Source organism: Taudactylus pleione, unplaced genomic scaffold (assembly GCF_031769625.1).
Source record: "Taudactylus pleione unplaced genomic scaffold, aTauple2 ptg000386l, whole genome shotgun sequence".
NCBI classification, from domain to species: Eukaryota; Metazoa; Chordata; class Amphibia; order Anura; family Myobatrachidae; genus Taudactylus; species Taudactylus pleione.
The window spans coordinates 6,071,344-6,092,871 of NW_028284787.1; the positions used below are offsets into that span (position 1 = coordinate 6,071,344).

The 21,528-nt window shown below is 40.6% G+C and overlaps 1 protein-coding gene across 1 annotated transcript in view; it reads left to right on the top strand.

Moving 5' to 3' along the window:
• Positions 1-21,528, top strand: part of TEX10 (testis expressed 10) — a 108,416-nt gene that overhangs the window by 38,478 nt on the left and 48,410 nt on the right. The window contains exons 8-10 of the mRNA XM_088445678.1: positions 6,526-6,703; positions 14,549-14,637; positions 17,866-17,999. Of these exons, the coding sequence (XP_088301804.1) occupies positions 6,526-6,703; positions 14,549-14,637; positions 17,866-17,999 (401 nt within the window). The remainder of the gene's footprint in view (positions 1-6,525; positions 6,704-14,548; positions 14,638-17,865; positions 18,000-21,528) is intronic.

Genomic DNA, 21,528 nt, shown 5'->3' on the forward strand with positions numbered 1-21,528 from the left:
TCAATTAAGGTCAGTGTATGCAGCACTGTTTCCTACCAGGCTCTGGTCTGTGTAGTTGATCGCAGTGCTTGTAATGCAGGATGTTATCTGTGCATTGTATGTGACTTAAATGCTAGCGCTGTGTACTTTCATTTCTGACTGTCAGCCTTTTTCCTATCCCTGTTCTTCTGCTACAGCCCTTGCGGTTTGGTGTTGCAGGGTGTTTATTACCTCACAGTAAACGTGGTTTTTCTGTGTGGGAGGTCACATACGCTCCGTTAACACTCCTCATGTCTGAAAGTGAATGAGGATATCCTCTTCCAGCTATAATGTACTGATATCATGTGCAGTTAGTGGAGGGATATGTAGACGCTGAGGGTTTATGGAGGGCATGTTGTATTATATATCACGCCCCATTTCTGTCACTGTGCCTGCACAAAAAAGGGGACCGCCCTCGGCTGGCTAAGATGCTTACAGCCTTTGTGGGCAACGCCCCCTGCGTTTCCCCATAAGGGTTATCGCAGCCTGTGGTGGTCTCATCACATGCAGGGGTCCCTGGACAGTTGATGGTACCCCAGTGTATCCTGTTTTTCGCCCCCCCCAGGTCTCGCAGGAGCCTGTGTGGGTGAATTTATTGTCCAAATGGTATAGCACCTGATGGACGTTTTACAGGGGGAGTCACCATTTTGGCCTTCTAAACGGCCTTTCGGGTCTCAGACGGGTAAAGGCATGATGTCTGATGACGGTGACATTATTGACTTTTTCAGACACGAGCCCCTTAGTGCAAAGGAGGCGTAGTCTGGGTCTAAAGTCTATATACCTGGCCTTCTACGGGCAGTCCGTGCGGCTTTGGTTATTACATATCCCCCGTGGCTAAATCCAAATATGCCTTCTTTAAGGATAAGGGTGTTGACACTGTAATTCCTCTATCTGGTCAGGTGGATCATGTAGAGGAGGCGTGGAAAATCTGGGTAAGCGGTTCCAGCCTCAAAAACTGTTGACTTTTTGCCTACCTCTTTTGCGGATAATTACATTTCCGAATGGGAGTTACCTTTACGGGTAGATTCTCATGTTACACGTCTAGTGAGGAGTGCTACGTTGCCCATGCCCTCCAGGTCCTCTTTGAAGGAGGTTCCAGATTGCAAGGTGCAAATATATCTAAAATCCAATATTCCCTTGCTGGAGGGGCTTCCAGGCCGGCTATGGCCGTGTGCTGTGGGGACAGAGCCATGGAGCGCTGTGTAGGTAACTGGATCTCTGCACACTGACTCTCCAGCAGAGCAGGTGGATAGTGGCAAATTCTCAGAGACTTTGCCACGGTCATAATGAGACGGTCTTACATATAGCCTGCTCCTTTCCAGAATCTCCTCGGCAGCAGTAGCGGCTTGCCGCTCCCTGTGGTTGCGCTCTTGGAAAGCGGACGCAGATTCCATTTGGAATGCTTTGTCTTTACGGGACAAGTCCTGTTTGGCCCTCGTCTGGACGCAATTGTGGCCCTGCAGGTAGCAGCTACATCTGCGTGTCTGCCATCGGCTACAGTCCCATCAGGGTCTGGGGCTTTGTCTTTTCGGCCCTGTGAGGCCAGGGTAAGTCTAAAATACAGCTTTCCAAGACAGTAGCCAGGAAATCTGCTCAGCCATAAGAACAGGCTTGGAGTAAAAGACGTCCTACTCCCAAGTTGGACTATAAGCCTTCAGCCTCACGGGACGGGCCTCCTCTCGGGAGACCCCAGAGTTGGAGGCCGGCTTCTCCAGTTCGCCCAGTGCTGGTGTCTGACCACCACGGACACTGGGGTAAGAGAAGTATTTTCTTGAAGGTATGACCTCTCCTCCCGGTAAAAGCCTCCCAGACGGTTTTTCGTTACAGGTCTTCTGTCAATTCAGGACAAGGCCCTGTAATTTTTTAGGGTGTTACACTCCAGGCAGGAGTTATAGTACCTATTCCGTTGCCCCAAAGGGGAACGAGGTATTACTCCATCCTCTTTCTGGTACAGACACCCAATGGGTCTTACCAGGACATTCTCAACCTCGAATCCTTCAACAAATTCTTAAGGGTTCCTCGGTTCGGGAGGGGGACCCTGCATTCCATCATTCAATGGAGCCTGGGAAATTTGTGGCGTCGTTGGATGTATTCAGGGTGACTACCTGAATATCCCTCTTTTCTTAGCACACCAGTGTTTTCCTCAGGTTTGCAGTGGTCGATAAGCATTTCCAGTTTCTGGCATTGCCCCTTGGTCTGGCCTCCGCGCCTCACAGTTTACCAGGGTCATGACAGTTATGGCTGCCCACCTGCGGATGCAGGGGGTCCGCTTGTTATCCTATCCGGGCGACCTCCTGTTGTTACCACGGTCTCCAGAGATACTTCAGTGCCATGTGCAACGGACAATATCTGTGTTGCTACATTAGGGCTGACTGATAAACTGGAAATGGTCCTCTCTGATTCATCACAGAGGATGATCCATATCCCAACATCGGAGGATCTTTGTGATTGAGGTAGGTACGCAGTTGCCTGCAGAGTCGCCGAGTGTCTATTCACTTGGCAATGTGATTCCTGGGTTCCAGGGTGTCGCTGTTCGACATGGTGGAGAGTACCCAGCTTCACTCTAAACCTCTGAAAAACTTGATCCTCTCCGGATGGGATGGGTTGCCCCATCGGACAAAGTCGATAGGCATTCCCCGGAGGTTTGTCTCTCTCTGGCCTGGTGGCAGCGGAAAGCTCACCTAAACAAGGGGCACCCCCTTTGGGATTGCGGACAGGGTCCTTCTGACGACGGACGCCAGTATCCGTGGCTGGGAAGCAGTGACGGGTCCACACTTGTTCCAGGGCAGTTGGACACCAGTAGTTTTTGCGCTTCCCTTAAACATCTGAACTCCAGCATGCAGGATAGGTCCTCCACGGAAATACCGTGCAGGTACAGTCTGACAACGCCATCATGATGGCTTATGTAAACCACCTAGGAGGTTCCCGAAGTCAGGCGACACGAACAGTGGTGTCCCGAATTCTGGCTTGGGTGGAAGGCTATATCCTTGCCGTCATCGGCAGTGTTCATTCAGGAATCCTCAGATGGAAAGCAGGCTTTCTCAGCCGTCAAGACGTGCATTCAGGGAAATGTCCTCTTTATCAGGAGGTGTTCAATCTTCTGGTGAACAAGTGGAGCCTTTCAGAGATGAGACTCTTCTGATAGACGTAGGTAGGTCAAGTGGACCTTCCAAGTGGTGTGCCTCGTCCCTCTGTTATCCCTTCTTCCTCCAGTAATAGCAAGAAGGAGGCACGCTCCAGCTGATAGCTCCAGCGTGGGCCAGATGGCACTATTACTCAGATCTTCGGAGCCTCTCAGTTAACACTCCGAAGCTGTTGCCTCTACGCCCGGACTTGTTGTCTCGGGATCCTGGCTGATACCCAGACCTGGGTCGTCTGTCCTTGACGGTGTGGCGGTGGAGACTGTCCTCTTAAGGTCTAGGAGTTTTTCCAGCTCTATAGTTAACAGGGGCTCTGTCCATGCTAAGAGCTCGGAAGCTTTTATCTGCAAGAATTTACCATTGGGTATGGTATACTTTCTTTCAGTTGTGTCGCCCTAGAGGCTAGGCTCCTCGGGTATTCCGGATATCCAGAGATTGTCTTTCCTACAGGTGAGCTTAGATAACGGTCTTCGCCTTGCTTACCTGAAGGTGCAGGTTTCTGCCCTGTTAGTATGGTTTCAGTGTAGGATTGCTACTCTTCCTGATGTCCGCACTTTTGTGCAGGGTGTAAGTTATATTCAGCATCCCTTTGTTCCACCTGTGGCTCCTTGGGATTTGGCTGTGGTTCTTAGGGCTCTCTGAGGACCGCCATTTGATCTACTGGGCTCAGTGGATTTCAAATGGCTTACGGCTAGGACTGTATTCCTTCTGGCTCTTAATTTGGCCAGTAGGATCTCAGAATGGGAGGCTCTGTCATGTAGACCTCCCTTTTCCTCATCTTTCCTAGGAACAGGGCAGTGCTTCGCACTTGCCCTGGTTTTTTACCTACGGGGGTGTCTAGTTTCCACATCAATGAGGAAATTATAGTACCGGCCTTTACTTCCCCAGTCCTGTCTGCTGGTGAGGCCTATTTGGCTGTGGTATGGGCGCTAAGAATTTAAGTTGACCGTACTAGTCCATTTAGGAAATCAGACTCTCGGTTTTGTCCTTTCTGGTTTCCATAAAAAGGGTTGGCCTGCCACTACGCTAACTTTGGCAGGATGGATTCACAGGTCTTCCTGTTCCATCCTCTATTAAAGCTCTTCCACTAGGTCTGTGGGTCCTTCGTGGGCAGCTCGACGTGGCGCCTCAGCGGTGATTGGTAGCCACGTGGTTATCTATCCATATTTTTGTAAGGTATTATGCTTTTGATACCTTCGCCTCTCAGGATGCTTCCTTTCGGCGGCGGATTCTCCTTACAGCACAGGAGCGTCCCCACCCTTAAAGGATACTGCTTTGGGACATCCCCAAGGTATCCTGTGGATACCCTATGGACCCTGAAGTAGAAAATGGTAAGAACTTACCCTTGTTGTCTCTATTTCTACGAAGTCCATAGGGTTCCACAGGACTCCCGCCCTGTCGCACCTGTACTGCAGATGGGCTTTGATCTGGTCAATGGTTTCTCCGTCTCTTTCTGGTGAGAATGTGATTCTTGTTTGTTCCAGACTGTCTTCCCTCTCTTTTTTGCTCCTGCTCCGGCCTATGGCTTGTTACGAAACTGAGTGGCCTGAGGCTCGGGGGCGGGGTATAGAAGAGTGACCCCAGTGCATCCTGGGAGGCTGAAAGTTTAACTCTGTGGTGCCTGGATGTCTGCCGCCATCGCCTATACCCCAAGGTATCCTGTGGAACCCTATGGACTTCGTAGAAATAGAGATAACAAGGGTAAGTTCTTACCATATCTCATATTTTTTACCTTGAAATAGGGATTTTCCAAAACATTTCACATGCTCAGATGGTGGTAAAAACTAAGGGCCTGATTCAGTACCGATTTGCAAGTGCAACTACCGACGCAGATCATGTGATTGTTTGCCATCGCGCATGCATATAAGCCGCATTGCGCGTGGAAAGTGACCGCACTGCGATGACGGACAGAGGAGCCCATCTTAGAGTGAGTGACAGGATGTCATCATTTGGGGGTGGTGATGGGGGAGTGGTTGGAAAAACGCCGGCGTGCCTGTACGTTTGAGCGCTGTTTCCTTGGTGCGCATAAATTAGCCACTGCTGTTGCATAAGCTGCATGAGAGCTCTCTGCATACAAGGAGACTTGCAGTGTCTGTGGCAGGTCAGACCTGCTGTAAATGCTGCGTGAGTGGTCTTTGTGCGTTGATAGTACCGATGTCTACTCTCAAGAGCGAGATTGAATGGATGTGAGAAAGCAGAAGTGGTCGTCTTCATGCTGGCTGAACTTTGGCGAGTATTAGCATATTTTCACCGCTGCGTTCCTTAAGGAATCGCAGCTGCAATTGCGATCCATCTGAATCAGTCGCGAAAACTGAATAAGTATAAATTTGCACTACAAGCAGTTTTTTGTGGAAAAAAGTGGCTTATCGCGGTAAGTGGTCAAATTACAATCTCCCTGTAATAGGAGCATGGAGATTCGAAAGTGAAGTCTGATAAAGGGACTTTCTCCAAGTACAGTGTTAGAGAGACCTTCCTATGACTCCAGAGGCTCAATACATATGACATACAATGAAGGTGATAAAGAACATCCTCAGTGAGTTGCAGAGAAAAACATAAAGTAACAAAGAATACGCCACCAGAAACTGAAAATTCCCAACTATAATACTGACTATTCCTTACCTAGTGTCTGGCATTCCTCCTAATCTGCCAGGTTCCAAAGTCTCTGTAATGGTTAAGCAATACTCCATTTGCTTTTGTGGCTTTGTTTCAATTAGGCAGTTTTTGTCAATGTCCTCCCATTGTGCATGTTCCAATTAACGTCTGGATCTGGAACATTGACAACATGCTATCTTGTCTGCAGAAATAGTTGCACACTGGTAATCATTTTTGGATGGAATTACCATTTTTTTTTATTGCAACCACTCCAAAGCTTTCAAGTAATTGCTGTGTTATCTCATGTATTAAGGGCTTGAACATGAATTGTCATCTTAGCATTAATACTTTCTTTGTATAAATTGCCATACAGTACCTTTCCATATCAAATCCTATGATTGTCCAAAGCAATTAATTCATACACCGTTATAGCTACTGACCTTATGTGCTTTTAATCACCCTGGGCTGCATTTCATTTTTGGGGAGCACAGAGGCAATTCTGGAACCCAGGGGATTATACCTATCCGGAAAAAGAGTGCAGTTTGGGTGCACGTGCTTCTGAATATTACACTGTATGCATATAGACACATTAAAAATGAAGTGGTTTTTGTTTTTTTGTCACCAGCTAACCGAAAGTAACTCGGACAGATTGAATTGATCATATTAAATTAGGGATAATGTGTGTAGACAGAGTTGGGAAAACTCCAATTACTTTACATTTACTTAATGACAGTATTTACTCTGATTATCTTGGTGCTTATTATGCGTCTTCTAGATTCAGAAGAAGGAGTCCTTGTGCTTCTGCCAGAAGATCTGCAGTTGAAGTTGATACAGCTATTGTACTTTCTTCCTTTTGTGTCATCTGATTTGCTTGTTCGTTTGAGCCAGTGCTGCATTACTGAAAGGTTGTCCTCTAATCTTGTGTCCACGCTCATTGGTTTATTTCATGCCAGGTGAGTTATCACTAATTAATTTGTCTTCTGGAGTAGATCACTTTGGCATAATGATCCACTGTTATTGTGCGAGCATTATAATCAATATTAATGTTAACATCTGGTTCTGTGTGATTGTAGCATATCTACATAGATCTTTTTAATAGCAACATGTTTATTTCCTAAAAGTTGTTATAGACTATCAACAAACATTTTTATGTTAGATTCATATGTGTTACAATCAGAAACAATAAAATCTGGCAATTCAGTGTTACTTCTGGGTGACCGGATTCCCAGCATGAACAAAAATAGACTATATTTCGGATGAAGGCACTCGCTTTGAAATATAATTTTTATTTGAGACCTAATTTCCACAGGCTATTATACAGCCATTAAAATAGACACCTCATTGTTCGTGTCAACGTTTCAGTCTGTCGGACCTTTTTCAAGACTAGTGTCTGTCAAACAAGACACAAGATGCACAAATTGACATCATATATGGGAGCTGTGTGCATTTATAATTATCATTTATACGGCGCCACAAGTGTTCCGCAGCGCCTTACAATGTATGAAAACAAATTGGTGACAAGACTTACAGCACAATACAATGCAGGACAAGGACATGGATAATATACATTGCCACATTAGCGACCATAACACCCACATAAGCAGCAGGACATAAGCAACCAAGTGTTAGGTGTCCTAGTGGGGAGTAAAAAGTAGATGAAATTTAAGAAGGGAGAAGCACAAGAGGGTAGAGGGCCTTGCTCGCAAGAGCTTACACTCTAAAAAGGGTAGGGCAGACAAACATGTGTAGATAACCAAATAGTGGTGTGCTAATATTAAAGATAATTAAACACACTAAAATTGCATTGACAGGGCAGGATTTAAACCAAGATGCCAATATTATACACAGTGTAGTTTATATCAATAACAAATGACAATGTACATATAAATATAAAACAAATAAACACACACAAAATATGCATAAAAAATAGACCACAATTCGGATCCTCATATCTATAATTGGACCCAGCATCTAGTCCATAGTGCCACAATTATGTATTAGTTTTTAAATCACTTCGTTCTCACCAGACTTGTAAATATAGGGAAGTCCTTTTAATAGTCCCACGGACCAATTTTCTCCAGTTTTAGTAATAGCAAGGGACATTTGCAGTGGCAGTCCTTTAATATAAAGAACTTTTATTGTAGATAATCCCAATCAGCCCGCACATATATTTAGAAGGCTCCGGTTTTGATGGTACATAGAGGCTCCAATAAAGTCAACCTGTGACCGCCTCTTTTCAGCCGCTTGCACACTCCGAATGCTGGAGAACTGTCTCCATTGGACTTCCGAGCGACCGGCTTCAATGGTTTACAGAGGCACTAATTGAGTCAGCCTGTGACCGCCTCTCTCTTACCACCCGTGTGCTCCTAGTCCTGGAGGTCCGTCTCTGTTTGTATACTCACGGCTCACTGTATCCATGTAACAAGGCTTCCAATTGAAGTAGGATGATGTCTGGCAAGAAATAGTGACACAAAAGCAGGTATCTCTAACGTGTTTTGCTTCAGCCTATGGAAGCTTTATCAAAGAGTATGGATACCTGTGGCTCCGGATATCTCCTTTTTAAACCTGTTTAATTGGATAATGATTGGCACAAATCTTTACACCTGCTCAAACAGGTGTCTCTAGTGGTCATTAATCACATAAAAAAATCCCATAGAGGGTATTAAGACAATAAAAACAACAAGTTGTTGGCGTCAAGGTTAATCACTTTGTATTCAAAATTATACATCTTTTAAATCTATACCCATAGTCTTAGATGATTATAAATCAAATTATAGAAATAAAAAGTGTGTGTATGTGTATATATATATATATATATATATATATATATATATATATATATATATGTATATATAATATAATATATATCTCTATATACATAAAAATATTAAATCAATTTTATACCGGGATTCAAACCCTGGTCTTCAGAGACACAGATTTTCAAGATCACATTCTCTACCTCTACACTATCCTCTTATAGGTACCAAACGGTCAAATAATCAATACATCTCTCAATCCTTAATTAGCTTTACTTAAATATACGTTTTTAGCCAGACTCTCGCATTTTTATTTTTGTTTTGGCAAGTATACCCACTAATCAATATAGACTTCAATTCCCAAATAAATAATATAGTAGGGAATGCTAAACAGTAAATTATATCACATTACTGATGATGTTAACAGAAATAGGAACTCTCACACCCAGTTTTATTTGCAGACCCCTCACTACTCCTAACTTGACAAATAAACCTCCCTATGTCACTAACTAAAATATGCATATACAAATACAGAGTGAGTTATCTAATTACCTCACCTATTGATTAAACCATATAAATTAGAATAAAAATATAATAAATATATATATCTCCATCGGGATGCGAACCCAAGTATTCAAGGTGTGTGAGTCTCCAAGATCATGTTCTTTACCTCTACACTATCACCTTATCAAACGATCAATAGATCTCTCTCAATCCCTATTTGATTACACTAATATTACGTGTTTTAACCTCATTCTCTCATTATGGCAGATGAAACTAATCACCAGTAAAAAGTTCAAACCATGATTGGATGATCCATCCCAACAGAAATAGATACTCGCCCTCAATGATCCAAATGATCTCTCACTACACCTATCCCATTATCATACATAGTCCTTCAAAAAGAATAAATCCAAATATAAGTTATAAGATCTATTTCAATCCTCGGATTTAATTGGCAAATGATTCAAAATCAATGTTGTCATTAAGTCCCAAAGGGAAAAGTGTTTGGAATCTAAAGATCCATAATGCCTCCTTACTACATAAAGTTTTATATCTGTCCCCACCCCTTATTGTGGATTTTACATGATGTACCCCTGTAATCAATCCAGCGGGATCACCATTGTGTACTAGATTAAAATGTTGGGATACGCTATGTAACCTAAATCTCTTGAGTATGTTCAATCGATGTTCCCTAAACCTCGTCTTGATGGAAAGAGTCGTTCTACCGACGTATTGCAGTCCACAAGGGCACTGCAATACGTATATGCAGTAAACAGTATTACAATTGATAAACTCTTGAATAGAATACTTTAGATTAGATCTAAATGACACAATATCTGTGGATTTATTCCTTATAAAGCCACAAGTAATACATCTATTACCTTCACATCGGTAACAGCCCTTAGGAAAAGAAGGAAACCACATAGGGCTGATAGATAAAGGGTTGGCATAGGCATTTTTACTTTTTAATGCACTGGGAGCAAGAATGTTTTTTAAATTCCTATTTTTCTTAAAAATCACCTTTAATCCCGGTTCAATTACGTTACTCAAAATAGAATCTTGTTGTAAGATATTAGAATTTGACACTAATACTTTCTTAATAGCCTGGGACTGATTATTGAACTTGGAGACAACATAAAGTTTCTGGATCTCTTTCCTTTGCTCACCTTGTTTAATTTGTTCCCCTTGCTTGTAAGTTGACTTTTTCTTCAAAAGCGATCCTCTATCTGTATTGATGGACTTCCTATATGCTACTTCTAATAAGGGTCTCGGGTACCCTCTACTCAAAAAATCCTCAAATAATTGATTGGCCTGTGTCCGATAATTCTCCAATTGCGAACAATTACGCCGTAGGCGTAAAAACTGACTTAATGGAACTTTCTTCAACCATGGTCTATAGTGACCACTGGAGTAATAAAGGAAGTTGCTGTTATCAACCTCCTTCTTATAATTACTCGTGACCATAGAGGACCCCTCAAAGGAGATGGTTAAATCCAAAAAATTAATCTGATGATCACTAAAACAGTATGTAAAACTTAAATAAAATTTTAGTGTTAAGACAAGTGACAAAATCCAGTGCCTTAGGTTCACCCCCATCCCAAATAAAAAATAAATCATCATAAAACGGCCATAGTACACTAGGTTCGCTGCAAAAGGGCCTTCCCAAATAAATGTCTGTTCAAATATACCCATATATAAATTGGCAAAACTAGGAGCGAACCAAGTGCCCATGGCCGTGCCCATCACCTGTAAATAAAATAAATCCTCAAAAGTGAAATAATTGTGTTTAAGGATAAAAGTAATGGAATCCAGAATAAATTTAGTTCGAGATGGATTTATTTCATAATAATTTTTTAGAAATTCCGAAATAGCTTGTACACCCCCTTCCTGTGGTATATGGGTATATAAAGCTTTTACATCCAAAGATAGAAAAGAATATCCCGGTTTCCATATTATATTCCTCATATTATTTAATAAGTGTATAGTGTCACGAATATGTGATTTCAAAGTAATCACATATTTTTGTAAAAAATAATCTACAAACTGTGATAAATTAGAAGTGAGGGACCCAATACCAGAAATAATAGGTCTCCCAGGAGGTGCTGTAAGTGATTTGTGAATTTTAGGAATGTGATAAAAAATAGGAGTGATAGGGAAATTAACAAAAAGAAAGCGATACTCATCCTTAGAAATAATCTCTCCTTTCAGGGCTGCCTCTATATGGTTATTATACTCTCTTAGAAAACCCTCAGTAGGATCTGTTGTGAGTTTACTGTAGAAAGAGGTGTCTGCTAGTTGTATATGGGCTTCCTTGAGATAGTACTCCCTATCCAAGAGCACCACTCCTCCCCCTTTATCAGCATTTCTTATAACCATGGAACAATCTTTTTCTAATTCTTTAAGAGCTATTTTTTCCTCTTGTGTTAAATTAGACCATGATGATTTTTGGGAACAGATAACTTGAAAATCATCAATAGTTTTTTTATAAAAAAATATAGGATAGTATTAGACTTTTGATTTAGATGGAAAGAAAGTTGACTTTCCTTAAATTTACTTCTACTGCCCCTATTGTCAGGGTTCTCATTAATATTAAATATTGGTTTGACTGTTTCTTCAACTTCAACATGGTTTTCATTCCATAGTTCTTCTAATAAAGACAGTGTATCACCATCCATCTTGTCTAATACAATTGGCATACATTTTGTTTCTTTAATTTTGTTGCAAAATACCTCTTCCTACATAAATTTCTCACAAACAGATTAAGTTCCACAAATAAGTCAAACATATTGGGATTCTGACTAGGTGAAAAATTGAGTCCTTTCTATAGAAGGCTCAATTGAGAATTTGTTAACTGTTTGGTGGTCAAATTGAAAATACCTTTACCCGTTAATGGAGTCTTGCCCTTCTTATGTGATTTTCTTCCTCCCCTAGTTCCTCTGTAACCCTGTGTCTTTTTGGTGTACCTAAACTGAGGGGGGCATATAGATTCAGATGTATGAACTTCCCTTTTGGATGAGTCTCTAAAAAAAAAAAAACCTCCTCAGAGAATGATTGAGGGACATTGTCTTTAGATGAATAATTGGATGCCTGATTGATTTTCTCATTGCCATGCGGTTTTCTATTATTGCTGAATCTCCTATATCTAAACTTGGGTGATTGAAAATGATTGTACCTTCCTTTAGAGTGGGCATAAATATTCCTAGAATCATCATGATATTGATGAGCTTGGTTGTGAAATTGATGTGTTTGGGTAGGGTCAAATCCTCCCTTTCTAAACAGACGACCCTCTTTTCTGTAAGGGCTAGAGAAGGATTGTCTCCTATAAGTCCTAACCTTGTCATCTTTGTAGTCCTGATTGTCTTTTGACAATTTCTTATTTTTGAGAGAAATAAGATCTTTTTCAAACATTTCTACCTTCTGATTGGTTATCTGATCTCGTTCTATAAATGCTGCTGTTCCTTTAAATTTCATCAAGGAATTCTTAGTTTCCTCGATTTTATTAATAGTTTCATTCACCTTCTTATCTATATTTGATTAATAATTCAATCAACTTAAATGAACAATTATCTAATACCTCATTCCATTTTTCCGTCAAACCCTGATCATCCTGTATAGAGAGTGATTTAAATACTTAGGCCACGGGGAATCTGTTTCTTATTTAAATATTTTGTAAGGGTTACACTATCCCACCAGTGACTCATCTCGTCCTTCAATAATTGTTCCAATTTAAAAAAACCTTTTATTAACTCAGTATCAGGTTGTTCATTAATCTCCCTAGGTTCAGAAAAATCATTTTCTTGTATATATAATTCTCTCCTAGAAAGTCTGTTCGTAAAACACATAAATTCTGCCATGTCAAATATATAATTAACAGCTGCCCGCTATAAACACTGATAGTAACACCCACAACACACCAAAAAGCTGGGCGCTAATCAAAAAAATCTTAATATATTCACACACAGCAGCACACACCAGTAGGTTGTGTATACCTAAAAACAAATTTTCCTAGGAAAATCTGTAATTGCCACTGAAGATAACCAAATAGTGGTGCGCTAATATTAAAGATAATTAAACACACTAAAATTGCATTGACAGGGCAGGATTTAAACCAAGACGCCAATATTATACACAGTGTACTTTATATCAAAAACAAATAACAAATTACAATGTACATATAAATATAAAACAGATAAACACACACAAAATATGCATAAAAAATAGACCACAATTCGGATCCTCATATCTTTAATTGGACCCAGTTCTTTATATTAAAGGACTGTCACTGCGAATGTCCCTTGCTATTACTAAAACTGGAGAAAATTGGTCCGTGGGACTATTAAAAGGACTTCCCTATATTTACAAGTCTGGTGAGAACGAAGTGATTTAAAAACTAATGCATAATTGTGGCACTATGGACTAGATGCTGGGTCCAATTATAGATATATGAGGATCCGAATTGTGGTCTATTTTTTATGCATATTTTATGCATAAACCCCCCCCCCCTTTTTTTTTTTTTCACTATAGTTGGTATCACCACTCTGTCCCAGGAGCGTTGAGATATGATGGCATCATCAAGGTGGGCCCACGAGTGTGTAAATTAATCCCACCCCTTTCAGAGGAGCAATCTGGCTGCATGCGCAAAAGCTTTAAAATAATTGCTCATACACCGTTAACAAGGGTCTTCAAAACATTGGCTCTTTGTGCACATTTTCTTTGGGATTTGGACCTGTTCTGCATATTAGTGATGTGATTGGCAGCAATTACAAACCTAGTTCACTAGACTATTGATTAAATTATTTGTGTGCTGTTGGGTTCCTAATTTCAAGTATTCCTTTTGTGAGGCTGTACGGAACTACAGGGAAAAGTTGGTCTGAAATATTGTGTTTTTTGGACTAAACACTAAGCTGTTAAAAATGTTACATGTACTTAAAATTAACAATACACCTCAGAAATGAGTGCTGGAAGTGGGCTCCTTTACTAAATAATGGAGAAATATTTTATGAAAAATATATAATAATTTTAAGATGCAGACCACTTTAGTACTATCTGGAAATATTTCTTGATATTTTAAATGGCATAATTTTCATTGGTGTCATACTACCCATAATACTAAAGGGTAACATCCACTAGCAGACCAAAAAACGACTGCACAATTACGACCATAATCGTGCAGTCGTTTCACAGTCTGTGCTGTGCCTACACTGAACGTTCAGTGTAGGCACATTAATCATCCCTTAACATGCACCCCTAATGTCCCTAAGCATACACTAACGTTATCGTCGGGTTGACCAGCATGTTCGGTCGATGATTGATGTCGGAAACGACCAGCAGGAGCGTGCATCGCTGGTAGTTTCCGACATTAATCTGCAAGATTTGTGTCCGATTACTGAGTGATTGGCGCAATCGTTCAGTAATGTCGCGTAGTGGATAGGCGGCATAAGCTGCATGCTATAGATTCATTGAATTTGGTTAACAGTAGTTCTAATAATAGCCAGCATTTACATGTTTGAAACAACCGTAATGTCTCATTTATTACAGGTCTTCTTTTGGAAATTGTTTGTGTCCAGCGCCTGAAATTACAATGTATGATGTGGACTATTTCAGTTTTTTGTTCTCAACACTTATAGGTAAGGTATGCTTTAAACAAAAAATAGCTTTTTATTAATTTTTTTTTTATTAAGATTTTTTTTTTTTTTGTAATTTTTTAAATTGTCAGTTAAAATATATGGTTAGTAAATGTACTAGTGTAGAAAATCTAATTGTCCCAGACTTGCAGCATGGTTTAGGTGTTGATAGCCAGAAGGCAGGACTGCACATTGCATATATTTTAACTTGCTGCATCTGTAATGGTTCAGTGCAGTAGGGCAGATCAAGAAAGCCATCGGACATTTGTGAACGATACCTAGACATGCTATTATGTGGCAACAAAAATGTTTTGCCTGATACGTCTGTTTAGATTGTGGCCCCGGAAATGGAATCAGCAACTCTTCAACCGCACTTTGGAAGAAAGTAAACACTGTTAGCTAAGCATTTCACTAGTCCTAGAGCACCGGTCTCCATACTGTTAACTTCATCTATAGCGGCTACTGTTCCTTTCACTCACCAGCAGCACAAAAAACATAGGGATAGAGATACAAAACAATAGTAAGATCCAGTGGGAGATAATTTTGCACTGGATGGACCAATGCTTGTTTCCATGTACACGCTAGTAATTTAGGTTGTTACATCTGGTACTTGTATTATAGATGTGCGGTTCGGTTTTAATCTGTTCAAAATTATCGCAAGTTCAGATTTATTTTATTGGCTATCCAAAACGTGATAGCCGATGTTCAATGAGATGCCGTTTTTGAGATTCGAACATATCTGAGTAAAACCGAACCCGCACATCTCTAATTTGTATGTGTGTGTACCATCCTCCCATGCTTCATAAGCTGGAGTTGCATATGGCGCCTATAGGGAATGTATAAGTACCTGAATTATATTTGTCAGCATCTATTGTTCTGGAATCTTTGCATTCAATTCTTTTCTCTCCTTATTCTGTTGTTACTGGTGTACAGAGTTCATGTCTGATAATACTGATATGCTGCTCCCATAAAGATTACAATTAGTCCACTTGCCACATTATTGGATTTTTTTTTAATGTAATTTACAATTGTTAAGTGCATCATTATATTTTGTTGTATGTTACACATTTTTTCCATTTTAAAACCATTTATTACAAGCTCATTATATGACTACTTTATATTTCTTACCGTTTCTAGCTTCCTGCCGCTTGTGCTCTTCTCTTCTACCTCAGTCATATTAGTTTATTTTAATTGTGCATCATTGGAAAATAGATATTCAATCACATTTTTCTGTGAAGATGTATGATCATTTTTGGATGTTAAAATAAAAACAATTAAAATTTGAAAGATTACTATGCATTTAAGGATTTAAAACAGCAGAGATCTATAGATTTGGAAGCTAACCTCAATAAACAGATTTACAGTCAGGTGCATAAATATTGGGACATTGACAGAATTTTCATATTTTGGCCTCTATTCACCACAACAATGGCTTTGAAATGAAACAAATAAGATGTGCTTTAACTGCAGACTTTCAGATTTCATTTGAGGGTAATTACATCCAAATCAGGTGAACGGTGTAGGAATTACAACGGTTTCTATATATGCCTCCCACTTTTTAAGGGGCCAAAAATAATGGGAAAAACTAAACCATCCTAAATCTAACTTTCACTTTTTAATACTTTGTTGCAAATCCTTTACAGGCAATTACAGCCTGAAGTCTGGAACGCATAGACATCACCAGACGCTGGTCTACTGCAAATGTCTTCAGTTCCTGCTTGTTCTTGGGGCATTTTCCCTTCAGTTTTGTCTTCATCAAGTGAAATGCATGCTCAATCGGATTCAGGTCAGGGGATTGACTTGGCCATTGCATAACATTCCACTTTTTAGCCTTAAAAAACTCTTTGATTGCTTTTGCAGTATGCTTCGGGTCATTGTCCATCTGCACTGTGAAGCGCCGTCCAATGAGTTCTGAAGCATTTGACTGAATATGAGCATATAATATTGTCCAAAACACTTCAGAATTCATTCTGCTGCTTTTGTCAGCAGTCACATCATCAATAAATACTAGGGAACCAGTTCCATTGGCAGCCATACATGCCCACGCCATGACAGTACCACCACCATGCTTCACTGATGAGGTGGTATGTTTTGGATCATGAGCAGTTCCTTTCCTTCTCCATACTCTTCTCTTCCCATCACTCTGGTACAAGTTGATCTTTGTCTCATCTGTCCATAGGATGTTGTTCCAGAACTGTAATGGCTTTTTTAGATGTTGTTTGGCAAACTCTAATCTGGTCTTCCTGTTTTTGTGGCTCGCCAATGGTTTACATCTTGTGGTGAACCCTCTATATTCACTCTAGTGAAGTCTTCTCTTGATTGTTGACTTTATCACATATACACCTACTTCCTGGAGAGTGTTCTTGATTTGGCCAACTGTTGTGAAGGGGTTTTTCTTCACCAGGGAAATAATTCTCCTGTCATCCACCACAGTTGTTTTCCGTGGTCTTCCGGGTCTTTTGGTGTTGCTGAGCTCTCCGGTGCATTCTTTCTTTTTAAGAATGTTCCAAACAGTTGATTTGGCCACACCTAATGTTTTTGCTATCTCTCTGATGGGTTTGTTTTGATTTTTCAGCCTAATGATGGCTTGCTTCACTGATAGTGATAGCTCTTTGGATCTCATATTGAGAGTCGACAGCAACTGATTCCAATTGCAAATGTCACACCTAGAATCAACTCTAGACCTTTTACCTGTTTAATTGATAATGAAATAACGAGGAAATAGCCCACACCTGTCCATGAAATAGCTTTTGAGTTGATAGTCCCATTGCTTTTGGCCCCTTAAAAAGTGGGAGGCACATATAGAAACTGTTGTAATTCCTACACCGTTCACCTGATTTGGATGTAATTACCCTCAAATGAAATCTGAAAGTCTGCAGTTAAAGCACATCTTGTTTGTTTAATTTCAAAGCCATTGTGGTGGTGAATAGAGGCCAAAATATGAAATTCTGTCAATATCCCAATATATTTATGCACCTGACTGTAAACTTCGACGGCATACTGTATATAGGTACAGATGCAAACACAAGTCAAAAATAAGTGAGGTTCCCGTGAAAGCCATAAACCTTGTTACAATCTTAATTTAATTTATCTTTGGTTTATTTTTCTGGTATGTTAGAATGCTAATTTGCACTGTTTTGTGTATTGCTAATGAAATGTACTGATAGAATTATTACAAACATAACTTTTTGTCTGTATATACACACACATTTTACTTTTATTATGTGCCAGGATTCTCCGCCGAGAAGTTGGTTTTGATGCAAAGTAATAAATTAAGTTCTCGAGTGAGCAGAACACGGGTCTCGCGCATCTGCCTTTATTTGACTGATCAGTCATATTTTGCACACCATTGGACAGTGACACAGGTAATTTCATACTTTAAGTTAAGTAATTTTGTTTTAGGGGGTTTACATTTTTGTTTTTTTTTTATTCTTATTTCGAGAAGTACTGTCAGCTTTTCAATAAGTAGACTAATTATGTTAAATATAAGATGCTGTTAAATTGCCCTTAAAAGTTAATTTTAAAGTCTGCTATTAATGCGAAGTTATAGGTTTGCAAGCTGCGCTAACCACCAGGTAGATCGATTTTGTGCAGGAAAATTAATATAATGTGAAAAAATTTAAAATCTAAAAACAGTAACTATGCCTATTATTTACCACCATCAAATGAGAACCTGTCTAAAAAGAAAGATACCTGTGCTTGGTTTTACCCATATTGTACATGGTTCCAGCTGCATGGCATATTAATGCCATATATCTATTCAAAACGGAAAAATTTGTTATCAGCGATGGCAATAGTGCACTGGAAATATTTGTGTAACCAGCAAGCAAAAGCATGGGGAACTTGCTCACACTCCGATCAAAACACTAAAGCCATCAAACCATTGCCAAGGGACTCCAGATGTGTTCAAGTTTGTACACTAGCATATATGCCGTACAGTGTTCATAAATTATTATTACATTTTCTTTATAAGGCCCCGTAAGTGGTACGCAGCGCCGTACAAACGTCAAAAGGAGGACAGTACAGAGTACACAGAACATTACATTACAATTCTGTAACCAAAACATAAACAGTGCACAAGTAAACAATACAACTGGGAAGGTGAAGGCTTTCATTGAAGTGCTACAGAAGAGGGCTGTGAGAACAGTAGGGAGGACCCTGCTCCTAGGAGCTTACAATCTAGGGGAAACAGGCATGACATGACGTGGATTATGGACCTGAGGGCAGGAAGTAGGCAAGGTAGAGATGGCTGAGGCAGGAGGGTGTGGCGAGTGATCTGGTGTCAGGGTTATGTGGTGGAACAGGAGTATTTAATACGCTATACTGTTAAGCTGGGAGCACACTTGTTGATATATTTGATCAATGAACAATATATTGCGAGAGCATCGACAGTTGTGTACACGTTTTGACAGACATATCCGGTCGGCCCTGCAGCACAACTGCCGCCGATACATCTTGCAGATATATCTATGTCTGGCTGTGTATCAACAGCTTGTAATTGGGCGGGCAAATTTAAATGCCTGACATATCGAGCGGATGATTATTAAGTGTTTATATCTCACAAATCAGCCGGCGTATCGGTCAGCTTTACTCCTAAATAGAATGCACTTTATAGTTTAATTCGATTTTATTACAACTTATTTCATACTTACAATATGATTTCCTTTAGTTCAGGAAATACTTGAATTGTTAATGCCAAAACCAAATGTTTGTGTACTGGCATAGTTTTGTTGTAAAACACAGGAAGGTTATTCAAAATATAATAATTTGCAAGCACAAAGATGTGAGAATGCTTCACTGGGTTAAATATTGCTCTAGCTATAACAAACCACATAAGATCATGCCTTTTTACCTGCCGTTTTCAGGGTTGTACATACCAAGGCTCATTATCTCACTGAGGAAAAAAAAAGGCAATGCCTGGTAATCCCAACCTCTTTGTTTCGGCTTATGAGTACATCATATACGTCTCTTAAGTTCCAACATAAGGGGAGAGATCATTGTGTAGTAGAGAGTTGGTGATCCAATCCTGATCCCAGACTAGGTGACATTCCTTATGTTCATAAAGCTCTTAACTTATGTAGCAAAACATTAGTCATCTCCGTGATCTGCTCAGCTAGAGAGAAGGGGGTCATAGGAGCTGAACATGAGGTGGGAAATAGCTTTTTTGGACTTAAACAATAACTTTGTACCAAAACCTTTCTTTATTTTAATGTGCCATATACCCTTTAGCATTTGGGTTTTAGGCTATTGTGCGGCTAAGAGGCATGTTAGCAAAGTTAAGTTCCATATGCTTTATAAAAACACAGCATTGCAAAAAGGGGTCAGTGTCCAGAGCTATAACCTGTGTAACAGATAACATATTTGGGACAATTCATTCTGGATGTTTATTGCAATATATACATTCCCACTGCAGCAGTAATTCAATATTTCGTTCTTCGGGGTCCACAGGGCTACCATGGGGATATTATGGTTGGAAGACCAGGCACCAAACAGTCAAAGCTTTGGCTCCCAGGATTCAAATGCACTGTTGTAACAGGGGACTGCTCAGGCAGTCCTAAGCTTTTTATTTTATTTTTTTTTTTTTTTTAAGTTTTTTGAGTTGGCAGTACAAAGCGTCTGTATTAAGACGCATGTACTGCGACTCCGTCTACCTCCGCCGGTCTGCAACATCCGTAATTGTGCTGGTGATTTGGGCGGGTCGTGGCTGAGCTTAGCTAGCAGCGATGCTGCGACCTGGACTGCACCGGACGCTCGGAGATGTCAGGTAAGGTGATTCCTTGGTTACGGGAAAACGCGCTTGGCAGTCCTTGCTTCTGGTGTTAGAGACGCACCAGAAGCCGCTGCTGTAAGGACCAGGGATTGTCTGCATCCTTACTACACCAGCTGGGGCCCTATCTGACGCCGGGGATCGGCAGCAGACGCATATCTGCTGCCACGAGGCCAGCATACCCGGTTGGTTAATGCAACTTAGGGGGAGGTAGGCACTCCCCTGGCAGCTCCTCCCTCATACACAGTCCCTACGAAGGGTTTTGTGTGTCTGGGTTGCTCCGTCTACTCCACGTGTATGAGATGCTCACGGTCCACACAGTGCACCCGGTAGATGTTGGTCTCAGGAGGGTCTGGACAGTCTCCCTGTATACCTCTACCTTGGTTAAGATATACGGTGCTCTATGTCCTACCATTCCTTTCCGTTGCTGCAGCTGATTTAGAGCCAATTGTAATTATATTACATATGCGTTGTATGTGACTGTTTGCTAGCTGCTGACTGATGCTGTTTTTTATTTCTATCTGTCAATTATAACTATCACTGTTTCTTTCTGAAGTACTTCACATTCATTGTGATCTTGTGAAGGCTGTCACATAACTTTGTGATTGGCCTTTACTTTGAAAACGTCAAAAGATAAAGGGAAACAGGAGGGGGAGCCACCTGTGCTGGTTTCATGTAAGGCTTGTGTGTCCTCACAGGACATAAAGGAGGGTTTGAGTGGTGACTGACTGTGTTATAAAGTGCCACCTTACCAGTCCGGTTTACCTGTTGTTGGTCAAGAGCCATCTTGGGTTACCTCTTTGTCCCAGGTTATGATGCAGGTGGTGGATCGTTTGGCTTCTCCAACGTTGCCTCCTTGAATGGGGTGTCCATATGTTTTCACCACATATGCATTCCGCAATAAGGGATGTTGATGGCCATTCTAGTTGGAGTATGGCACCATCTAATGTTAACAGACCAGTAGTGACTAAAGCGCCTAAACGCAAGTTGTCTTTATCTCAGTCTGCCCAGCATATGGATTCAGACGCATCATCAGAGGAATTTGATGATGGACAGGATTCCTTTCCAGGATCTACTTCTGGGGAGGAGGATCATCCATCTACTGTGGATGTTACTACTTTGATGAG